This window comes from Maylandia zebra, linkage group LG15, assembly GCF_041146795.1.
Source record: "Maylandia zebra isolate NMK-2024a linkage group LG15, Mzebra_GT3a, whole genome shotgun sequence".
NCBI classification, from domain to species: domain Eukaryota; kingdom Metazoa; phylum Chordata; class Actinopteri; order Cichliformes; family Cichlidae; genus Maylandia; species Maylandia zebra.
In genome coordinates this window covers 11,608,388-11,632,141 of record NC_135181.1, presented here as the reverse complement: position 1 = coordinate 11,632,141, position 23,754 = coordinate 11,608,388, and the positions used below count along the sequence as shown (strand labels likewise).

General features: G+C 42.1%; 1 protein-coding gene and 1 long non-coding RNA gene across 13 annotated transcripts; both read left to right on the top strand.

The window, feature by feature from the left end:
* Positions 1-1,764: 1,764 nt before the first annotated feature.
* LOC106676035 (uncharacterized) lies at positions 1,765-22,006 on the top strand. Of its 10 annotated transcripts, XR_013093132.1 has the most exons (8): positions 1,765-8,274; positions 9,161-9,239; positions 17,815-17,889; positions 18,586-19,357; positions 20,532-20,662; positions 20,914-21,022; positions 21,128-21,249; positions 21,392-22,006. It is a non-coding gene; the product is annotated as an uncharacterized LOC106676035 (long non-coding RNA). The 10 variants fall into 10 exon arrangements; XR_013093131.1 differs by lacking the exon at positions 17,815-17,889 and having other exon boundaries at positions 1,765-5,016; XR_013093128.1 differs by lacking the exon at positions 17,815-17,889 and having other exon boundaries at positions 1,765-5,337.
* LOC143412609 (uncharacterized) lies at positions 9,607-17,438 on the top strand. 3 transcript variants are annotated; one of them, XR_013093124.1, is made up of 4 exons: positions 9,607-9,905; positions 10,018-10,176; positions 10,264-17,236; positions 17,349-17,438. XR_013093124.1 is itself a non-coding variant. In XM_076873886.1 (4 exons), the coding sequence occupies exon 4, from the start codon at positions 11,219-11,221 to the stop codon at positions 16,655-16,657; it is 5,439 nt and encodes a 1,812-aa protein (XP_076730001.1). In that variant the 5' UTR covers positions 9,607-9,905; positions 10,018-10,176; positions 10,264-10,390; positions 11,120-11,218; the 3' UTR covers positions 16,658-17,438. The 3 variants fall into 3 exon arrangements, 2 of the variants coding, with proteins under 2 accessions (XP_076730001.1, XP_076730000.1); XM_076873886.1 differs by having other exon boundaries at positions 10,264-10,390; positions 11,120-17,438; XM_076873885.1 differs by having other exon boundaries at positions 10,264-17,438.
* Positions 22,007-23,754: the final 1,748 nt, after the last annotated feature.

The window sequence follows — 23,754 nt, the reverse complement described above, 5'->3', positions numbered from 1 at the left end:
TTTCACAACTGTTGTTGTGAAAAAAAAACCCAACAATCAAATGATCCCCTATGAGCAAGCACATGGCGACAGTGGGGAGGAAAAACTCCCTTTGAACAGGAAGAAACCTCCAGCAGATCCAGGCTCAGGGAGGGGCGGCTATCTGCTGAAACCGGTTGGGGGGGGTGTAATTTATATTTTACTGCTGTTAATATTTCCATGTCTCTTATAAGTGTGGTGCCCAAGGTGCAATAATCTTGTGTTGTTTTTTAATAATGGGGGCACGCTGTGTTTTCTGTGGTTTAACAGCAATAGGAGGCAGGGGTGGGAGTAAATTCTTATTCGTATTTATGTCCGACTTCTCTAACATGCTTGTTGCGTAAGGTGCCAGAACCTTGTGTTGCTTTGTAATAATGGGGGCACGCTGTGTTTTCTGTGGTTTAACAGGAAGAGGAGGCAGGGGTGGGAGTAAATTCTTATTCGTATTTATGTCCGACTTCTCTAACATGCTTGTTGCGTAAGGTGCCAGAACCTTGTGTTGCTTTGTAATAATGGGGGCACGCTGTGTTTTCTGTGGTTTAACAGGAAGAGGAGGCAGGGGTGGGAGTAAATTCTTATTCGTATTTATGTCCGACTTCTCTAACATGCTTGTTGCGTAAGGTGCCAGAACCTTGTGTTGCTTTGTAATAATGGGGGCACGCTGTGTTTTCTGTGGTTTAACAGCAATAGGAGGCAGGGGTGGGATTAAATTCTTAGCTGGTGAGTCTTTAGCTACAGACACCACCCTATTTGATTTATTGACAAACAGGCATTCCGTTTTCGGTGCTGTTTGTTCCGAGCTGCTCCGTTGCTGACAACGGAAGAAACCAACCCGATCAGTACTGCCAGCCTCACCCCACTCCCGACTTACCCTTTGTTCGTCCTGCACTGCAAACCTGACGCGTTTTTTCTCTTTTTTTGTGGCTTCTTTTTCAGCCCGCAACTCTTCAGTTGTGCGAACCTTTTTAATAATGGGGGCACGCTGTGTTTTCTGTGGTTTAACTGGAAGAGGAGGCAGGGGTGGGATTAAATTCTTAGCTGGTGAGTCTTTAGCTACAGACACCACCCTATTTGATTTATTAACAAACAGGCATTCCGTTTTAGGTGCTGTTTGTTCCGAGCTGCTCCGTTGCTGACAACGGAAGAAACCAACCCGATCAGTACTGCCAGCCTGACCCCACTCCGGACTTACCCTTTGTTCATCCTGCACTCTCTCTCTCTTTAGTCGGATTGTGTGCTCCCAGCACACACTCCCGTGGAGTGACGGGAGCGTTGCAAACCTGACGCGTTTTTTCTCTTTTTTTGTGGCTTCTTTTTCAGCCGACAACTCTTCAGTTGTGCGAACCTTTGCACGGGAAACGCGATCGTTAGCTCTAGCATAAACGTGAGACATATTTAATAAAGGTTGACTTTCAGCGGTATTTTAGACTCAGCGATACTTTAGACGGACCAACTTTGGAGTTCACTGGTGTAGAGTGTCGCCAAGGCTCTATTTATGCTATTTGGAAGCTCCTTCGAAGCACCTTTGTTGTGACGTTGCAAAGGCCTTTGTTGTGACGTTGTAAAGGCCTTTGATCTGTCCGAGCTTAAGCCCCGCCCCCGACTCTGTTGTCTGTGATGGTTCTCAGGCTGTGGCAGGGTCTGCACGCTTGAAGTACGCGCACTACGCGTACTACGTACTACGAGAAGTGCGGAAGTGAGAGGCTTGTGAAATGGGACGGTCTAGTCTCCGTCGCGCTTCCCAGGTTGCCTAGCAACCATGATACTAACCGCTGGAAACGTGTCATACAACTTTGTTTGACAGAAATGAAGGAGAACATATTTTGTTCATTTGTTTGTTTCTACAAGAGCTTTGTGTGATTTGATAAGTATCTGAGGCTGAGACCACAGGACAGTAAAACATGATTTTTGGGCTTCATTTCTGTACTGAACAGTCATTTAAGATTAGTTAGTAAATAACAATTAGCTAATGTTGTTCATGAGACTAAAGTCATATCACTTTGGTAATGTAAGTATAATATGGCCAATATTTATTGTTATTATAGTTATTAATCATTATTAGCTATTACAGCAGTGAACATGAACTGTGTCAAATACTGAGCCTCAGTACAGATTCAAGTTGCAGTTATTTATATGTCTTATCACCTTAAATCTTCACTCAAAGACAAGTATCTTTGACAGTGCATATATAGGTGTATCATATATAGGAGACAAATGTTGTTCCTTCAGTATCAGAATCAGAATCAGAATACTTTATTGATCCCTGGGGGAAATTATTTTTTTGTTACAGTGCACATGTTAGTCTTTGTGCATTCAGTGTGGCAACTTTAAATCCTAATGCAGGTGCATCCTTGCTTAAAGATGCCAAGTTAAGAAATGCGAGCATTTCACTACATATCGTACTGTGTATGACTGTGTACGTGACAAATAAAATTTGAATTTGAATTTGAGTATTTAGTTTTGTGTCAGGAGAGCAGGTAATAAACTGCTCAAGTTTTGGCTTTGGCTTAACAAATTTAGGGGTCCTAGAGGAACCCTTTTGAGTGAGGTGGTGTTACGCCCCTCTGCAGCCCCTAATCTCCTCAATGTGTTCAGCTGTTGCTAATTGGCCACACCTAGTAAGGTATAAATAAACGCATACCTGTGGCAGGCTATTCAGGAAGCTCACTAGTCTTTGCCTTTGTGGCAACAGCCATTTGAGCCAACCTGGGATGTCATTTTAAGCTAAAACCTCTTCTCACTTACACTCTGATATTCGTCTCATTTTTTATGTTGCAGCCTCGAGCCGGGTCATAACACCTCCCCTTAAGTTTTCCAAAAAAAACAGATAGATGATCCTCAAGTACTTAGGGAAAATATTCTGTGGAGTCATGAGACAGTTTGCGGATAGTTTGAATTCTGTTATTTGTGGTAGTGAGATCATAAAGCTAAAACAGTATTTCATAAAATGAACATCAAACAATTGATGGAACCATGATTCTGCTCTGTCTGAAAATCCTGAATGCTTTTCTGGGTTCTCCATTAGGTCATAGTAGTTCACAGCCCGGGATTCCAAGCATTCTGATCAGGTACTACACTGTGACGTCGTCAGACTACATGCCACCGATTGGCTGATAAGTAGCGCCAGTTAATGAGTCATTGAGCGCCATTTGCGAAAATTAAAACCGCAATTTTTGAATTTCGGTGATTATATTTGAATCAGGGAAATTTTGCCCCATACAGTCAGAAATATTGTATTTCTGATCACTTATCAGTACATATCCTTATTTTTACATCTATAAAAACAAAGCTGACACTCAGCAGATGCCTTTGTGTCAAAGTAACTGAGGATAAAACAGAAAAACATGAAGGAGATTTTCCTTGCCTGGGATTTTATAGCAGATAACCTTAAAAATATTCTGCAGTAGATACATTTGTTCAGTATTGAAGTGAAGAAATTAGGCTTTCGTGTTGGAAATTTAAAAAACAAAAAGCAGTGGCAGACAGCGCTGTAAACAACGGTAGCCTGGTGGGTAATAAGCAAGCGAATAACGCAGAAAACAGACTTTTTTATGGGAATCTATTCCTGAGAGAGAGAGACGGAGAGCTCTGCATGACGTGTGATTTTTTATCATGGTTGGGTTAAAACAGCAAAAGTAAAGGTGAACGTGAAGCTAGTTTGGATCTTCTTTTGCTGCTGGTTCAGTCAATGTTGTTTGGCGATAGATCAAACCTACAGCTTCAGAATCTAGCGCAAAAAAGACAAACACAAAGAGCGGAGCCGCCGAAGTGTGAAAATGTTTCACTCAGTACAGTGCGCTCCAGCTGTGAGGCTCCAGCTGCTGTTATGCAGCTGATGAATTGGTAATTGTGCACTGACTGGTCCTGGCATTCTCCTAACCCCAAAGCTGTTGCTGCTGAGAAAAATGTAATTTACACAGCTGGAGAAGCAATGTACAGGAAGTACCTCCCCACTCTGCTTTTTCTGATTTCACAGTAATCCTCCAGTCTGTCTCCCAGTCATTCTCACACATCTCCATAATGATGTTGGTGGTACAGGACCACTGTTTTATCTACTCAGACAATCACTATCAGACAAGTAGTAGTAAACAAAACTAAAGTAAACAAAATCAAACATCAACATTTTTATGTATTTCAAGATTTTTATTATTTGTATTGTAATGGCTGATGGATGGTGAAGACTTTGCAATATAACTGTTGTTGTGAATATTTTCACAACAACAGTTATATTTTCACAACAACAGTTGTGAATATTTTCACAACTGTTGTTGTGAAAAAAAAACCCAACAATCAAATGATCCCCTATGAGCAAGCACATGGCGACAGTGGGGAGGAAAAACTCCCTTTGAACAGGAAGAAACCTCCAGCAGATCCAGGCTCAGGGAGGGGCGGCTATCTGCTGAAACCGGTTGGGGGGGGGGGGGGTGTAATTTATATTTTACTGCTGTTAATATTTCCATGTCTCTTATAAGTGTGGTGCCCAAGGTGCAATAATCTTGTGTTGTTTTTTAATAATGGGGGCACGCTGTGTTTTCTGTGGTTTAACAGCAATAGGAGGCAGGGGTGGGAGTAAATTCTTATTCGTATTTATGTCCGACTTCTCTAACATGCTTGTTGCGTAAGGTGCCAGAACCTTGTGTTGCTTTGTAATAATGGGGGCACGCTGTGTTTTCTGTGGTTTAACAGGAAGAGGAGGCAGGGGTGGGAGTAAATTCTTATTCGTATTTATGTCCGACTTCTCTAACATGCTTGTTGCGTAAGGTGCCAGAACCTTGTGTTGCTTTGTAATAATGGGGGCACGCTGTGTTTTCTGTGGTTTAACAGGAAGAGGAGGCAGGGGTGGGAGTAAATTCTTATTCGTATTTATGTCCGACTTCTCTAACATGCTTGTTGCGTAAGGTGCCAGAACCTTGTGTTGCTTTTTAATAATGGGGGCACGCTGTGTTTTCTGTGGTTTAACAGGAAGAGGAGGCAGGGGTGGGATTAAATTCTTAGCTGGTGAGTCTTTAGCTACAGACACCACCCTATTTGATTTATTGACAAACAGGCATTCCGTTTTCGGTGCTGTTTGTTCCGAGCTGCTCCGTTGCTGACAACGGAAGAAACCAACCCGATCAGTACTGCCAGCCTGACCCCACTCCCGACTTACCCTTTGTTCGTCCTGCACTGCAAACCTGACGCGTTTTTTCTCTTTTTTTGTGGCTTCTTTTTCAGCCCGCAACTCTTCAGTTGTGCGAACCTTTTTAATAATGGGGGCACGCTGTGTTTTCTGTGGTTTAACTGGAAGAGGAGGCAGGGGTGGGATTAAATTCTTAGCTGGTGAGTCTTTAGCTACAGACACCACCCTATTTGATTTATTAACAAACAGGCATTCCGTTTTAGGTGCTGTTTGTTCCGAGCTGCTCCGTTGCTGACAACGGAAGAAACCAACCCGATCAGTACTGCCAGCCTGACCCCACTCCGGACTTACCCTTTGTTCATCCTGCACTCTCTCTCTCTTTAGTCGGATTGTGTGCTCCCAGCACACACTCCCGTGGAGTGACGGGAGCGTTGCAAACCTGACGCGTTTTTTCTCTTTTTTTGTGGCTTCTTTTTCAGCCGACAACTCTTCAGTTGTGCGAACCTTTGCACGGGAAACGCGATCGTTAGCTCTAGCATAAACGTGAGACATATTTAATAAAGGTTGACTTTCAGCGGTATTTTAGACTCAGCGATACTTTAGACGGACCAACTTTGGAGTTCACTGGTGTAGAGTGTCGCCAAGGCTCTATTTATGCTATTTGGAAGCTCCTTCGAAGCACCTTTGTTGTGACGTTGCAAAGGCCTTTGTTGTGACGTTGTAAAGGCCTTTGATCTGTCCGAGCTTAAGCCCCGCCCCCGACTCTGTTGTCTGTGATGGTTCTCAGGCTGTGGCAGGGTCTGCACGCTTGAAGTACGCGCACTACGCGTACTACGTACTACGAGAAGTGCGGAAGTGAGAGGCTTGTGAAATGGGACGGTTGCCTAGCAACCATGATACTAACCGCTGGAAACGTGTCATACAACTTTGTTTGACAGAAATGAAGGAGAACATATTTTGTTCATTTGTTTGTTTCTACAAGAGCTTTGTGTGATTTGATAAGTATCTGAGGCTGAGACCACAGGACAGTAAAACATGATTTTTGGGCTTCATTTCTGTACTGAACAGTCATTTAAGATTAGTTAGTAAATAACAATTAGCTAATGTTGTTCATGAGACTAAAGTCATATCACTTTGGTAATGTAAGTATAATATGGCCAATATTTATTGTTATTATAGTTATTAATCATTATTAGCTATTACAGCAGTGAACATGAACTGTGTCAAATACTGAGCCTCAGTACAGATTCAAGTTGCAGTTATTTATATGTCTTATCACCTTAAATCTTCACTCAAAGACAAGTATCTTTGACAGTGCATATATAGGTGTATCATATATAGGAGACAAATGTTGTTCCTTCAGTATCAGAATCAGAATCAGAATACTTTATTGATCCCTGGGGGAAATTATTTTTTTGTTACAGTGCACATGTTAGTCTTTGTGCATTCAGTGTGGCAACTTTAAATCCTAATGCAGGTGCATCCTTGCTTAAAGATGCCAAGTTAAGAAATGCGAGCATTTCACTACATATCGTACTGTGTATGACTGTGTACGTGACAAATAAAATTTGAATTTGAGTATTTAGTTTTGTGTCAGGAGAGCAGGTAATAATCTGCTCAAGTTTTGGCTTTGGCTTAACAAATTTAGGGGTCCTAGAGGAACCCTTTTGAGTGAGGTGGTGTTACGCCCCTCTGCAGCCCCTAATCTCCTCAATGTGTTCAGCTGTTGCTAATTGGCCACACCTAGTAAGGTATAAATAAACGCATACCTGTGGCAGGCTATTCAGGAAGCTCACTAGTCTTTGCCTTTGTGGCAACAGCCATTTGAGCCAACCTGGGATGTCACTTTAGCCCTTTGACTGCCTCACCAAGAAAAATACAATGAAAAAATTATTTGTTCATATTTTCTATTCCTTTAGGTCAATAATGATCACAATCAAAAAAAAAAATTTATACACACCTTATAGTTTTTTAAATATTACCCTCTACCAAACGGTTGAGATGTCTCTATGGTACAACTACATAAAGTTCTACAGACATAACTAGTAGAAAAAAGTAAAGGTTATACTCATTTTGCAAAACAATAACTACCAAATTTTGTGTTTGACCCACTTTATTGTGGTAGTAAAACATCAAACATTGTTGGATTCCATTTCAACAGTGGGCGTTATAATAACAAACCACAAAATGTATGAAACACAAAAATATTGTAAATTTGATCAAAAATTTGATCTGCAATTACCGAAAATTCATAAACATACAAATTCACTTTTGACCTGTTGTTAACATAAACTTTTCACTGTAGTGTTGGAACAGCACTAACATTTTTTATTTTATTTTCCAGAAAATTCTGGTGGTATATTATATACCATTGCCATTTTGCACTGAAAAATTTGAGAACACACTGAAACAGTTCTGGCTCTTTTCTTTTGCCGTTCATGCAACTTCACCAATACCCCTTGATGATTAGATCTTCTGGTGGTACACTGCAAAGCATTCCTGACTGGCATTCAAGCACAAGAAAACATTGCATTTTTGGCATTTCCATCTTGAGACGCCCTTTGGACAGTAATTGCATCAGCCTCGCTTGTCACAGTGAAGTGGCCAATGCCCAAAGCAGTCATATCGCACATCTGGCTGTGGATGTGAGGGTCTTGGGGTGTATCGTTTCTTTGGTGGTGGTGGAGAGCTGGATGATGGTCGGCCAACTTTGGATGCTGGCTTGTTGACTTGTTTCAAGCTATGCGCAACTGCCAGGCGGAATCTTTTGAGTGTGATTGGTTTCTGGTTTAGTTGTCCACATTCCCTCTTGTAGACCAGCCAGGAATTTGCAATGGACAGATCAAGCATGTAACCAAAGAGTGGCAGGTACCATCTTGTAGACTTGGCTGGGGTCTTGGAAGATGGGTCTACTGTATCCTCTGCTTCATCCAAGGGAACTGTTTTTAGGATAGGTTTCCCTTTTTTGCTCATTTTACGCGAAAGTTTATTAGATCTACTTGTTGAAGGAGCATCTTCATCCAGGGAAACATCAAAGCAGCTTTCATCACTATCATCTGCAAAATTGGGTTGAAAATCTGGATCCTCTATTGGGTCATCATCACTCAGTTCACCATCGGAGTCCTGAGAATTTTCAGGTACAAGGGCCAGGTAGGTGCGTTGTCTTGCTCCATAAAAGGATTTGCAATCCATCTAATAACCATTAAAAAAAAATAAAATTGTAGAAATATAGTTGGTTTGATTTCCATGTGTCATTTAAAACTGTACTTTAAAAAATAATCACAGAAAGTGAGTAAATCTTTAAACATTAGAACATTTTGTAACATACAGTATTTGTCATGGAAAAATTTAAACATGTCATATTTACATGTATAGATCATTAAATTATTTATATTCAATAGTAAATAGTCAATTTCATATGTTAAAACAACAGTTCTAAACATTAGCTAAGTTTCTACTCTTACCATCAATTGACAAATCAACTGTTTGGTTGAGCATGTTTTTAAAAAAATATTATGGATTTATTACAGCTATTTTCTGGTATCAAATGACATAATCATGTTCAGTAAAGACTCTGACATGTTTATACAACACGTTCTCACTCCCAACTCATCAAACGTGTGAGGCATGGTCAGGCTCCCTCTGCTTCACTGATGGACGCGCAGGGTACCCTCCTCGCGTCGGGAATTGACGTGACGGGTCCTCCGATTGAAGAGATTGCCTGTTGTCGGTATATTTAGACATTTTCCAAATCACATTGTAGTGACGTATACAGAACACAATAAATTGTATAATGTAAACAACTACCTGAAAAACAGGTAGAACGATGCTTTTGTATCGTTTATTGCATTTATGGAGGGAGTGATGTATGCTGGGTAATGGCACAGCTAGCTACTGGGTGACTTTATTCACCCGCTTCGGCTGTTATCAGTCCATACAATGGGCGTTATTAGCACAAATCAGTCCCATAGATATGGGCCATCTCCTGCTAGATTGTTCAGAAGGTTGTTCTCATCCATCCAGATGGAGGATCACTAACAGGAGCGTGGAAGACTCCAGAACCCACTCTGGCTGGAATCCGGTGGATATGCAGTGTGTACAGGTAAGACCATTTAAACGGACAGCATTTATAGAATGACTATTAAAAGCCAGCGAGTGTCAGTAATGTTAATGTGGTTATCTTAGTAATACACCGAGTGCTAATATAACAGCTTTAAGATGCATTTGTAGATGTTATTACGTGTTTTACCGTCTTTATGGTGCTAGCTTAAAGTTACGGTGTAAACGTTAGCTTATATTGGAGGAAAGCTGTTACTGTTTAAACGATGTTAGCACAGAAATATTAGCTTCTGTCATGACTGATGAAGTTACTAGTTAATAAAGTTTCCAGTAAAGTGTTTAATCGCAGCCACAGATTGACAGCAAATATCTCGATTAGCTTCAGTGCATCTGTAGCTGACGCTGAAATGTTTGTGTGGGTTGCCATGACAACACCAAAGTGAATCTGAGATCGTTATTGTTTTCTATTTGTTTTCTTTATTTGCTTCTCATGCTTGTGTACATTTGCAGTAGGAAAGGTAATCTATGAATCCAGTGATATATCCTGCTTATAAGAAATGTTTCTGTTAAAATATTATTGTGAAGTAGTCACTTCCTGTGAGTTGCGGGAACCGGAAGTTGTGCGCGGGAGAGACAAGACAGAACGGTAACACGGCGGACTTTTCGGAATATACAACTTTTCTACTGCTGGTTTTACAAGGCGTACACGGTAAAAAATCATTATGCTGTTATTTGTTTAACACTTGTGCACCTTGTGAAAGGAAATAAGTGGCTGAGATGAATATCATATGTGCTATCGATATTATTTTACTTGTTTCTAGTTTTCACGGTGCTCCATGATTGTGAGAGGAATAAAAGAATTGTGGACATCAGTACGAAGCGTGGATTCTTTCGACCAGAGTAGAAACAGTGAAAACGTGTCCCAATCCATCTGGAGGCTTCGGTGTGCAAAGCTCTTCTCATCCTGCAGCAAGCTACAGGTCTCGGTTTGCAAACGCGCTTCCCCTCCTGCAGCAAGCTACAGGCTTCGGTGTGCAAAGCTCTTCTCATCCTGCAGCAAGCTACAGGTCTCGGTTGCTTCTCATCCTGCAGCGAGCTACAGGCTTCAGTGGACACGTTGCTTTGCATTTTGTGACAACCAATCGGGAGCTGCAGATTCAGCGGACACTCCAAGAAGCGGTTTCAGGCTAAAGCGTGAGTCCTCAGGCTATATTGCGCAGTTATTATGCCTCATGAGTTGATGGATAGAACATGAGCTACAAATTTGCTGTAATGGACAAGGAATTAATAGTGTTCAAATTTCGGATTGTGTAAAAAAAAAACAAAAACAAACAAGCAAACAAACAAACAAAAAAAGAAAAAAAAAAAAAAGAAAAAAAAAAAAGGACAATCTGTTGAAGTTCTGGAAATTATTGTTGTTTTCTTACCTGTTGCTTGCAAGCTTCATGAAGGCTGAAACTGAAAATTTATTTGCTGTCATACGTAAGAATCTAAGCTAAGGTTCCTTTGTGTTAATTTTAATAATTCTCCGCCTATTACATCCATTCTTGTAATTACCTTAGTTATCTTGTCCTCTTCATAAGATACCCCCTTTAAAGTCTGAAAATGTCTAAAGATGGTCATAGTCACCCTGATGTTATGTCAGAAGTACAAGATGCAGGGGATTTGGAAGAGGAAAAAAGTGTAGTGTCTGAGAAATCTGAGACAAAAGCAAGAAAATCCTCTCGTGAAAGGCGATTAACGCCAAAAATGCAGGAACTGAAAGATCAAGAGTTAACTCAAAAGGAGAAGAGGTTCAAAGCAACATACGAGAAATGGAAAAGCAACGTAAGAGACATTCGCACAAAGTTAAAGCAAGTATGCTCTGAGAGTGACATGTATGATATGATGGATGAGGCTGAGAAGCTTGAGTCTGAATTAAAGGAACAGTATGACAGAATTCGACTCCAAACCTCACCAAGTCAAGAATTTCGAAGAAAGATCGATGCATGCTCAGCCGTGACGGCCGACTTGCTGCAGCTGATGAGAGTACGTCTGACTGAAGATGAAGGTGAGTTTGACACGGTGGCGGAAAGATCAAGGTTACGCATGCTACTTGATAATGAATATGCTAGGTCCATATATGGATCCACAGCCTCCAGAGTTACTGCACCCAGCTGTCACAATTCTAACCATCTCTCAGAGTCACCTAGCATTCCAGCTATGAGAGCGGAAGTGGCTGCTCAGCTGGCTGCAAAGAAAGCCGAAATTGATATGGAAGCTGCCATCGAAGCTCAACGTCAGCAGTTGAGAAAACTTGAAAATCAGAGGGACATTGATGTAATTCAGGCAAAGCTAAATGTCTACACTGAAGAAGAGGGAAGGGATGGGACACGCAGTCCTCCATTCAGCAAAGTGAGTGATGCACACCCCTTCGCTCACCACATCCCAGATCAAGAACGGCAGGTTGTGCAAAACGAGACATCATTGGTCCAATCGCTACAAGAGTCATTAGCTCTTACTCGCTTGCCAACTCCAGAACCTTCTGTATTCTCGGGCGATCCTCTGAAGTTTACAGAATGGAGCATAAGCTTCAAAGCCCTCATAGAGAGACGATGCTCTGACCCTGCAGACAGGCTATTCTACCTGCAAAAGTACATAGCAGGTGAGGCAAAATCCTCTCTTGAAGGCAGCTTCTACAGAAAAGATGAAGAAGCCTATCAACAAGCATGGGATAGGTTAAATGCTAGATATGGCCATTCCTTTGTAGTGCAGCGGGCTTTCAGAGATAAGCTAAATGGGTGGCCGAAGATTGGTGGAAAGGAATATCTCAAGTTAAGAGATTTCAGTGATTTCCTCCAAACATGTAGTAATGCCATGCCTCACGTAAAGGGCTTACAGGTTCTTAACGACTGTGAGGAGAATCAGAAAATACTAGTCAAGCTTCCTGATTGGGTGACATCTAGATGGAACCGTTATGTCACAGAGCAGCTAGATCGGGGCAACGACTATCCAAGCTTTCATGAGTTTGCTTCCTTTATCTCTAAGGAGTCACGCATCGCATGCAATCCAGTGTCATCCTTACATGCCTTAAGGCACTCTGCAGAGGCACCAGCAAGAGAGATGAAGCGTTCAAAAGCAAACACGTTTGCCACAAATGTGAAACCCCCGATTCCATCAAGCTCCACCGCCAAATCTGACCCTGGTGAAATCAAGTTGGGAGATGCAGGGAAACCAAAGAAATGGACCACACCAACACAAAATTCCAATAATGGCCAGTGTATTTGCTGTAGTGAGAACCATTCCATACATAAATGCAAGAGGCTTATGGACATGTCTGTAGAGGATAAGAAAAAATGCATACTTGAAAATAAGTTGTGTTTTGCATGTCTAAGAAAGGGTCACAATTCTAAAGACTGTAGGAACAGGGCCATGTGTGGCATATGCAGAAAGAGTCACCCAACGCCATTGCATGAAGATCGTTCTACAGCAGCATCAACACAAGGCGCAGTTGAAGAAAGTACGTTGTCATTATCATGTTGTGTGAGTGGAGGTGAAGGTGGGAGTACATCAATGATAGTCCCAGTGTGGATCTCAACACTTAGTGCTCCGGACACTGAAACCCTAGTGTATGCACTATTGGACACTCAAAGCAGTCACACATTTGTTGATCAGGAGGTGTGCGAAAAGCTACAAGCAACAATGGAACCAGTGAAACTTAAACTTTCCACCATGATGGGGAGAGACTCAGTCGTGAAGAGTCAAAGAGTATGCAAGCTCAAAGTTAGAGGATTTTCCTCTAATGTTTCCATCAGTTTGCCTCCAGCCTACACAAGGGACTTCATTCCCCTTGACCGCACACATATTCCCACTTGCCAGACAGCCAACAAATGGAAACACCTTGTAAGCATGGCCCAGGAGATACCCCCGTTGATGGACTGTGGTGTTGGATTGTTGATTGGATACGACTGCTCCAGAGCGTTAATTCCAAGAAGGGTCGTCACTGGGGGTGACTATGAGCCTTATGCTATTGAGACGGATCTTGGTTGGAGCATTGTGGGAAGCGCACCACAGCGTGTGCAGGCTAAAGATGTGACTGGTTTTTGTCATCGAGTGTCTGTCAGAGAGGTGCCACCCATAACACCATTTGCTGTCATCAAGGCCCTGGAGTCTGATTTTGCAGACACAAAACCTGGTGACAGAAGCATATCTCAAGAAGATATTTGCTTCCTGCAGATCTTGAAAGACAGAATCCAACAAAATAAGGATGGTCACCTGGAGATGCCTCTCCCTTTCAAAGCACGTCCGCATCTCCCAGACAACAAAGGGCTGGCGTTAGTACGGCTGAAGCATCTAAAGAGGAAGCTGGACAGAGATCCCAAATTCAAAATAGACTACGTGAGATTTATGGAAGGTGTCTTCAAGGATGGAGATGCAGAGAAAGTGGAAAACCAAGCAGAGCTGGGGAAAGTCTGGTATATCCCACACCAAGGAGTTTACCACCCCAGAAAACCAGGAAAAATCAGAGTGGTTTTCGACTGCTCTGCAAGGTATGAAGGCACCTCCTTAAACGACCATCTGCTAACAGGACCTGACCTCACAAATAGCCTAACAGCCGTGCTGTGCCGCTTCCGTAAACATCCCATCGCAGTCATGTGTGATGTGGAGAAAATGTTCCACAGGTTTCATGTGAGCGAGGATGATAGAGACTACCTGCGGTTTCTCTGGTGGGAAAATGGAGACACAAACTCTGAACCCAGAGAGTACCGCATGAAGGTTCACCTGTTTGGAGCATCATCATCCCCTGGCTGCGCCAATTATGGCATGAAGCACCTTGCCAGCCAATGTGAGAAAGAGTACCCCTCCGCAGCTAACTTCATCCAGAAACATTTCTATGTCGACGATGGTCTCATAAGTGTAGAGTCGGTGGGTAAGGCAATTGAACTGGTCAAAGAAGCCCAAGCCGTGTGTGCCAAAGGAAAGCTGCACCTTCACAAATTTCTCTCCAACAGCCGAGAGGTCCTTGACTCTGTCGATGTTGCAGAGCGTGCTACGGAGGTAAAGAATGTTGATCTTAATCACGAGGATTTACCAGTTCAAAGAGTGCTAGGTATAAGGTGGAATGTTGAAAATGATAGCTTCTCCTTCAAGGTGTCACTTGAGGAGAAACCAGCAACGCGCCGAGGGATTCTCTCAATTGTGGCCTCCTTGTATGACCCTTTGGGGTTTCTAGCCCCAGTCATTCTTGAAGGGAAAAGAGTGCTGCAGGAGATGTGTCAGAGAGGCACAGGGTGGGATGAGCCACTACCCAAAGGCTTGAAGTTAAGGTGGGAGACTTGGATGAAGGATCTGGAGAACCTGGAAAGAATTGAAATTCAAAGATGCTTCATACCTGACAGCCTTGGCGAGATTCAAAGAGTCGAGCTTCATCATTTCTCTGATGCAAGCAGTCAAGGGTATGGCCAGTGCTCTTACATCAGAGTGGTAAGCAGAGAAAGGGTATGCTGCTCCTTGGTCATGGGCAAGGCGAGGGTTGCACCAACCAAAATAGTTACCATACCGAGACTTGAGTTAACTGCAGCAGTAACCTCGGCATCTGTGAGCAGCATGTTAAGAGAGGAGCTAGAACTCAAGGTTGATGACGAATATTTTTGGACAGACTCAAAGGTCGTGCTTGGTTACATCAATAATGAAGCAAGAAGGTTCCATGTGTTCGTGGCAAACCGCGTGCAGAGAATTCGAGAAACCACCGATGCACGGAAATGGTACTATGTTGACACAGGAGAAAACCCTGCTGATCATGCCTCGAGAGGCCTCAAAGTAGCTGACCTCATCAAGTCAAATTGGTTCTCTGGTCCCAGCTTTCTATGGGAAAGAGAGATAGCCACAAAACAGGCTACTTCAGATTTGCTGGTGGGAGACCCAGAGGTGAGGACTACTCAGGTGTTGAAGGTTGATGTAGCAAGGCAGTTTGACATCCAGAAGCATCTGCTACGGTTCTCAAGATGGACTACAGCTGTCAACGTCATTGCTCGTATCCAGCGGCTGGCAAAGAGGATCAGGACCGCTGAGCCTTTAAGCGTGGAAGAGAGAAAGCAAGCTGCACAGACTCTCGTCAAGCTTGCACAACAAGATGCCTTTCAAGAGGAGTTAAACACACTCAGCCAGAAACTAGGAAGGCTGCCTTGCAACCACCAACTCTTTCAGCTTGACCCATTTCTCCAAGATGGCATAATGAGAGTAGGAGGAAGACTGAGGAAGGCATCTGTGCCTCTTGAGTTAAGACACCCAGTGATCCTTCCTAAAGATGGTGCTGTTACAAACCTCATCATTGCACACCATCATACCAAGATACAACACCAAGGCAGAGGACAAACCCTCAATGCCCTGAGAGCCAATGGTTACTGGATCACTGGTGGAAGTAAGGCTGTAGCCCAATACATCAGGCAGTGCGTACAGTGCAGGAGAGCCCGCGCGCCACCAGAGGAGCAACGGATGGCAGATCTACCTAGTGACCGTGTTGATCCCACACCACCATTCACTTATTGTGGTATGGACTGCTTTGGTCCTTTTCACACCAAACAAGGTCGCAAAGATCAAAAACGGTACGGCCTCCTCTTCACATGTTTTTGCTCAAGGGCAGTGCATATAGAGATGTTGGAGGATTTGACGACTGACGCATTCATCAATGCCTTGCGCTGCTTCATTGCCCTTCGTGGAGCTGTTAGGCACATTAGGTCCGATCAGGGAACTAACTTTATGGGGGCAAGAAACGAGATGGCAAAGGCTCTGAAAGAACTTGATAAGGAAAGAGTGACTGCATACCTAGCAGAAAATCAGTGCGACTTCCAGATGAATACGCCCCACTCTAGTCATGCTGGAGGCGCATGGGAGCGTCAAATCCGGACAGTGAGAAGCGTACTGAGCACAGTCCTTGCCTGCAGTGTGGGAAGGTTGGATGATGCTTCATTGAGGACATTCCTTTATGAAGCTATGTGCATCGTGAATAACCGCCCACTCACTGTTGATAACATCAATGACCCCAAAAGCTTGGAGCCACTCACACCGAACCACTTGATCACCATGAAATCCTCAGTCCCACTTCCACCTCCAGGTAAATTCGTCAAGGAGGACCTGTATGCTAAGAAACGGTGGAGAAGGGTACAGTATTTGACTGAGCAATTTTGGCACAGATGGAGAAAGGAATACCTGGCCAATATTGCTCTGAGACAGCGATGGCATACACCAAGACGTAATGTGGAGGTGGGTGACATTGTGATTCTCAAAGAGGAAGATGTTCCTCGCAATGAATGGAAACTTGCTAGGGTTGTGGAAGCACATGAGGATGATGATGGACTTGTACGGAAGGTGACAATCCAGACTGGTGATCGGAAGTTAGGAAAGGGAGGCGAACGCCTCGTCCAACCCTCAATCATTCAGAGACCCATTCAGAAATTAGTGGTCCTGGTGAAAAACAGCTAAATGGGAAAAATGTCATTCATTGATTAGATTTCCCTTCTAAAATAGAAGTTGTCATTATGCTGTACTTCATGCACATGTTATGGAGATGTAAAATCTACTGTTCATATTGTTGAATTCATTTGTTGAGAAAAGAATATTGTTTATGTCAATGCAAGAATGTTTAAAACAACAACATGGTGCTTGGGAATTACCATTGATATAATGAGAAATGCAAGTGTATTTACGTTCTCAATTGTAATAATCAAAGGTAATTGGTGGGAGTGTAGCTGACGCTGAAATGTTTGTGTGGGTTGCCATGACAACACCAAAGTGAATCTGAGATCGTTATTGTTTTCTATTTGTTTTCTTTATTTGCTTCTCATGCTTGTGTACATTTGCAGTAGGAAAGGTAATCTATGAATCCAGTGATATATCCTGCTTATAAGAAATGTTTCTGTTAAAATATTATTGTGAAGTAGTCACTTCCTGTGAGTTGCGGGAACCGGAAGTTGTGCGCGGGAGAGACAAGACAGAACGGTAACACGGCGGACTTTTCGGAATATACAACTTTTCTACTGCTGGTTTTACAAGGCGTACACGGTAAAAAATCATTATGCTGTTATTTGTTTAACACTTGTGCACCTTGTGAAAGGAAATAAGTGGCTGAGATGAATATCATATGTGCTATCGATATTATTTTACTTGTTTCTAGTTTTCACGGTGCTCCATGATTGTGAGAGGAATAAAAGAATTGTGGACATCAGTACGAAGCGTGGATTCTTTCGACCAGAGTAGAAACAGCATCTATAATAAATATGTGCAAGTTTCAGTGCTTCGTTTAAACTGTATGATACTTATACTGACCCAGGGTCAGTGTAAAATACAATCCTAGCTGTGTGAACAAAGCCACTGTAAATTTAATCCTGCATGACAAACCTCAGGATGCAGGTTATTATTACTCTTTCCTGCTGGCACACCTGTCACACCTGAGAGTCAGCTAGAAACTTACAGTGACGTGGACATCATGCAAAGACTGCCAGACTCTGTAATACTGCAAATGATCAGTGACTCAGGTTATCACTAAACTTTAAACGGTACCTCTGTGTTTCTGTGTGTATGCTGAACATTTAGGATTGAGTCAGGCTGCATCAGCTGAAGCTGTTATTTGTATATATCAGTATTTTTTATTCAGGTGTGGGGAAAATACGTAAGACTGCAGTGAAGCGATGCACCAGATTAATCCCTGGCCAAAGGTATCGTACTTAAATCAGACTACTGATCCAGCCACATCAGCCTGTTGTGAGGTCTGTTTAAATTTGACTAAAAGTGAACTGCAGGTTCCTGAGAGGTGGACTGTGAGCACAGAAACACATGTTCATACATACAGCTGCAGCAAACTTACATTAATTTTAAATAGATTTGTTACTCTGATGTCTGTCTCTGTGTTAGTCCTCTGACAGACTGGTGACCTGTCCAGATGTGCTCTACCTATGACTACTGGGACAGGCTCTAGCCTTTTTAATAGAAATTTTCTGTTATTCTCATTTAAAGTATTTAAGTGCTTATGCATATGCTTAGTTGTGACACTGTTACTGTTCAGTGAAAGTTTCTAAAACTAGATGAACTTACTTCAGCGTCAGCAGTTTGAGAAAACAACTCCCTTTACAGGTGCTGATAAGGCCAAGGGCACAAAACAGCTTAACCATTGATCCGTTGAAGTGTGGTAGGATCAGTTTGTAACTTCCTCCCTCTTCCTTGGAATGCATAAAGGAGTAGGAGCACAACTTCTGTGGCAGCGCTGACATGACTGAACCGTGATGTTTGATGTGTGTTGGCGCAGTAATAAATGGCTTGATCACAGCTCTTTTTTTGATTGCTGATTCCAAGAGAGTCTTTGTGGAAATCCTGTTTGGCTTTTTGTTATTTTAATTCTCTTCTCTGTTTTCCAGAACAGTTCTCCACAGTCGCTGTCCACATGGGTCAGTGGGACCAAGAAGCACTCTGCTAATGTGTGGACCCTGACCAGCAACATCCAGCAGGACCCAGACAGCGTTTTCTATCTCCCACCTGGAGTTTTTGTTTGTCTGTGACTGGAGAGTCAGATTTTTGTTGAGCTTCACACTTGCAGAGCTAAGTCAGTTTGCAGAGATCCCTCCCACCCTGGCTTTTATGTCCTAGATTTCTTATCTGAAAGAGTAATATTTCAGTGACTGCTGCTTATACCACAGGTTAATACACGCTACTGATCCCTGATAGGAGAATCATCAATTTTGGCAACAAAGAAGCCTGGTGGCTGTTTGTTTACAGTCTGATGATGGGACATTATGCTCTGCATCTTCAAAGTTTGCCTCCTCATTATTATTCATACCCAGTAATGTGAAGTATGCTTATATCTACTATAACTGAACCAACCTGGTGCTCTTCATTTATGGAGGCTGTTGAGTCTGAATGTTGGATATTGTGTATCTCGTGTTCTCTGGGCTTTGTTGTCCTCAGTCTTTTCGCAGGATCAGAAAACAAAACCAGGAGGCGCATAAATGTTTCTTCTCCATGATGTTTCTTCAAATGTTTCTTCTGGATGATGATAAGACTGTGACACGGGATGCCACCTTTGGTCTTGTGATGAAGCAAAGCTCAGGAAGAAGTGGGATTAAATGGTACCCACATGTGTGCTGCTGAGAAGGATGTACAGGGGCACCTGCAGCCAAATCCAAGCTTCAGGTTAGTTGTAGTTGCAGAACGCTATAGACTGAGACAGCTGAGGCATCAAATGTTTGATTAAACGGATGAAAAAGAGAAGTTTCTTCCCTATAATTATCACTTCTTAAAATCTGTAGCAACTTCAAGTCTGTCAGCGTGCTGAGCATGCTCAGAATGTGACAATATATTTTTGTTCAATATTTAATTTCTTTCAGTTGCAATTGTTAAATGAAAAAAAATATATATATATTCTTATAATTTAGCAAACTAATTTATCAAAAAAATATACATATATCTGTATTAGTTTTAATAAATTAATTTGACACCTGTATTGAAAATACCATATTGTGTCATGGTCCTGGGTCGTGCGACCCAGTGTTTTGTGCTTAACCTATTTTGATGTTTATTGTTTGTTTAGGTTCTTTAAGGTAGTCCAGTCCTTTTGTAATTATGTTACCCTTGTATCAAGCCTCCCTTGCCCTTCGTGTGTTTATGTCTGTGTGTCTTGTATTGTCAAGTTCATGCTGTCGCGTCTGTCACCTCCCCCTGTACTACGTCTCCCCGGTTCATGTCTCATGTCTAATCTCCATGTTTCCTGTTTTACTTTGAAGGCCTGCATTCACTGTCAGTGTATTCAGTTTCACTCCTTCTGTCCTGTCGTTAAGTTCATGTGTGTCAGCTGTGTTCCCATGTGTGGCCACTTACCCTGATCATCCCTCATGTGTATTTAGTCTCTGTGTTTCTTAGTCTGTGTCGCGTCGTCTGTGTTCCCACCCTCCGTATTTCCACCCTCCGTGTTTCCATGCCCGGTCTGTTGTATTCTAAGTCATAGCCTTACCATAGTTTATTCCCAGTTTAGGTTTCTGTTTAGTTATTGCTCTTGTGCTGCCCTTATTCTTGTTTGCTTCTTTTGTATTCATCAGCCACAATAAAAGGCTCGCTTTTGGTTTAAGTTCACTCCCGTATCACTTGTGTCTGCACCTGAGTCCTCCACGCACTCTCCACACGGTCTGTCACAGCGGACCGTGACAATATTGTATTCATACAGAATCAGTATGGTATCATTGTTTGTCTGCTCACTGATTACTGAAACTAAGAGCTGCTTTGATCTGTTTAGATCTAAAGTATCCAAAGTTGAGCGCTGATGTTTCTTCATCCCTGTGTGTGTGATATGTGATTTCCTACATGCTTGCAGAGCAGAGTGGCAGTTTGTGCTCACAGATGGTGACGGTGTGGAGAGACGGTGGTGTTTCCTCAGAAGAACCAGCAGAGTCACTTGCTGACTGATGTTCGTCTGCACTGCACAGAGGAAATCAACTGACCAAGGTTTGTCCAGTGACGTGTTATGAATGTATATTTGTTTTATGCTTACAGTTATGTTTTTCTTGACAGAGGCTCTGCAGAGGTTAGACAAAGCAGAGAAAACATGTGCTTTACATTTTACTGTGATTTATTGAGATATTTGTTGCCTGATGTTCAGCAGGAATGAAGCAATAGAATCAAAGGGAGATGTTTTTGATGTTTTTGTAATGATGTAAGTAAATCTTCAATATTATTTATTTGCTTGGTTATATTAGGAGTGTTTCTGAGTGAGGGGGAGAGGAGTCATCATCCAGGTAAAGTGACGTGGATCAGTGGATACACTTGTCTCCCCTTTAAAGGAGACAATCCAAGTCATCCTTAAATGTTAGTGCTTTCAAATACACAAACATTTTTAAAGGACAAAAATGAACATCCAACTTTGACTGTAATACAAAATAAATCTTTGCATGTGTGTTTTCAAACTCTCAGATGGGCAGGATATCAGTCTTGGACTGTCTAACCTGCCGGAGCAGCACTGAATGACCACCACACATGAGCATGTTCCTGCAACATTCAGCATCTGATCCTTCATCTGTGTGCTTCTGCTTTTGGTAAGTAGAGTTACCCAACTCCAGTAACTCTAAACACATGCCATCCATTTCTAACGGCCTGGTTACTTCCTGTCAGTTACTTTAGAAACCATGTGGTCACCTGACCTAACACTGTTTCTTCTTCTTCCCCTTAATGTTCAAGTGTCACATGTCAAAAAGCTGGAGAGGAAACTACACCAGTGTACTGAGATGTTTCACCAACACGTGCCAGATGCTGTTCCTTCATGGTGACATCACCAGAGACAGCCCCACCCACCTCAGGACCTCGCCATTGATCATGATGATTATAATGATGACAGCGAGCGGAACTAAGACTGTAAAAATCCACGACCAGAATGTTTCTTTCTAATTATTAATGAATACTGAGAGCCTCTTTCTGTGTTTTGTCTGTTTTGGGGTTGTTTTTTTTGTTTTTTTTACCTCATTTGTTACTAACAAAGTTCACCAAACTCACACAATTTACATTCTGTATGTTTCCATCTTTACCAGCCACACTCTAACTGCATTTAAGAAAATAATCCTTAGAAATCGTCGTTTTTCTCTTTTGTAATTGATGATAATTCAGTGAATATACTGTGCTGCTTCCTTTTATTGCGTCACACATTGCTTTAAGTTTTTCACTGTCCAGTTATTTTTTTTACTGCTGTTTGAATTCTCTGTATGTTTGACCCTGTAGACTGTTTGATGGACTGCTTGTCTTCCTGTTTGTAACCGCCGCCTGTTTTTTTTTAATAAAGATTTGGATTTCTGACTTCAACACAGCCTCTGCATGTCCTCCCTTTGTGTCCTCTTCCTCTGTGAATGTGTTGCATGTGTCACAGATTCATTTTATTAACAGTTTTCCCACAGTGAGTTGCATCAGCATTCATTCACAGCACATTTCAGAAGGATTCAGATTAATACAGTGATCTTACAGTCAGAATGATCCTGACAGAGTGCCACTGTAAATTATCTTTCATCAGGTAAATTTTAAAGTTCAGTATTTCAAAGCAGGAGTTATGAAGAATCATACTGGCATTAGGACTAATATTATGTACTTACAAAGTCAAAGTTTTTTAATTATGCTAGAATATTGGAAGACAATCAACTTTTAGTGTTTTCTGCATATTAATTATTCTGAAATAGAGACGGTGACCCTAACTGTACAGAAGCACTAAACAACTGACAATCTAACAGACATCATTGGCCCGAGCTGTCATGCACAGTGAGTCTCATCCTTTGCTGTGAGAGTCTGACAAGCATGTTTCTGGTCAGTTTGGAAGAAATAATATCACAATGTTGATCTTTCTTTCCAATATTCCTTGTCTTTTACAACATAAACTGTGATCAAAGGTACTTATGTTCACAGCATGTAATAATACTGACAGTCCAGGGCATTGTGGTCTGTTGAGCTAGGGTTAGGGTTAGGAATTCAGACATATGTAATCAATATTAAACATCTCTGACGTGGGCCACTGTCCGCAGTGTTGGGAAATCCATACCAGGCTGGAACGAGTCAAGGTAGGTGAGCATCCACAAGAAGACACAGCAGATGCATCCTACTAATACTGACAGGACCAGGAGACTCCAGAAACCGAGCATCTTCTCTTCAGTGCCATCCTCGCCTGTCACCCTCTCTGCCTGCAGCTCTTTGAGTATGGTGTAGAGAAGGGCGCAGAGAAACCCTTATTACTAATTTGTATTATAATTAAATTTTCATGAAATATTCATATTCAGTATTGGTCCTTTTATATTAATAACCACGTATCCACCCAGGCTCATGGTGGGGCAGGGCTCTGTCCTGGGATGCTTGAGTACAAGGTAATGTAGACCCTGACCAGGTATCCAGTCTGTCAAAATTGTTTTCAATATTTGGTTCAAAAACATGAGTGACAACAAAAATCCAACTAGGATTCTTGCATATGATGAATGAAGTCTGTCTTTGACTGTATTGTCCAGCTGATCCATCAAACCCCCAGCAGGTGAACCTTATTCATGACATAACACAGCAACAATGTAAAAAATGAAACAGCAACAGTCTAAATGTAAAGTGCATTCTAAACTCCTCTTCAATAAATCATATGCAAAGAGTCATTCAGGACTGTAAAACGTGAACTACAGAACCCAGAGTCTTCATCATTAAATCTCTGGTTGCTTCATTTTTCTATCCTATATCAGATACTTTAAGGTTAGGTTAGGTAAACTTGCATTCTCATGGTGAGGCAAAGTGCTTTATGTGTGTGTCATGAACGGCTATAAAAGGCCTATAATTAAAGAACAAAGCGGGGTTTGAGTTCGAGTTGCGGCAGATTGTCACTACTTGTAAATGGAACGCAGCCTTCCTACGGCGGACAGCTAATAACAGGAATCGGACGCGGTCCACCCGAGTCCACAGCAACCACCATAGCAACCGCCTAGCATGACCTTAAAAACATATTCTGTCTTCATAACTATCAAAAACGTGAAATGATTTGCAAAGTGTTTAAGTGTTACAGCTGCAGAGAGCTATGGCGGTATCTTTGGAAG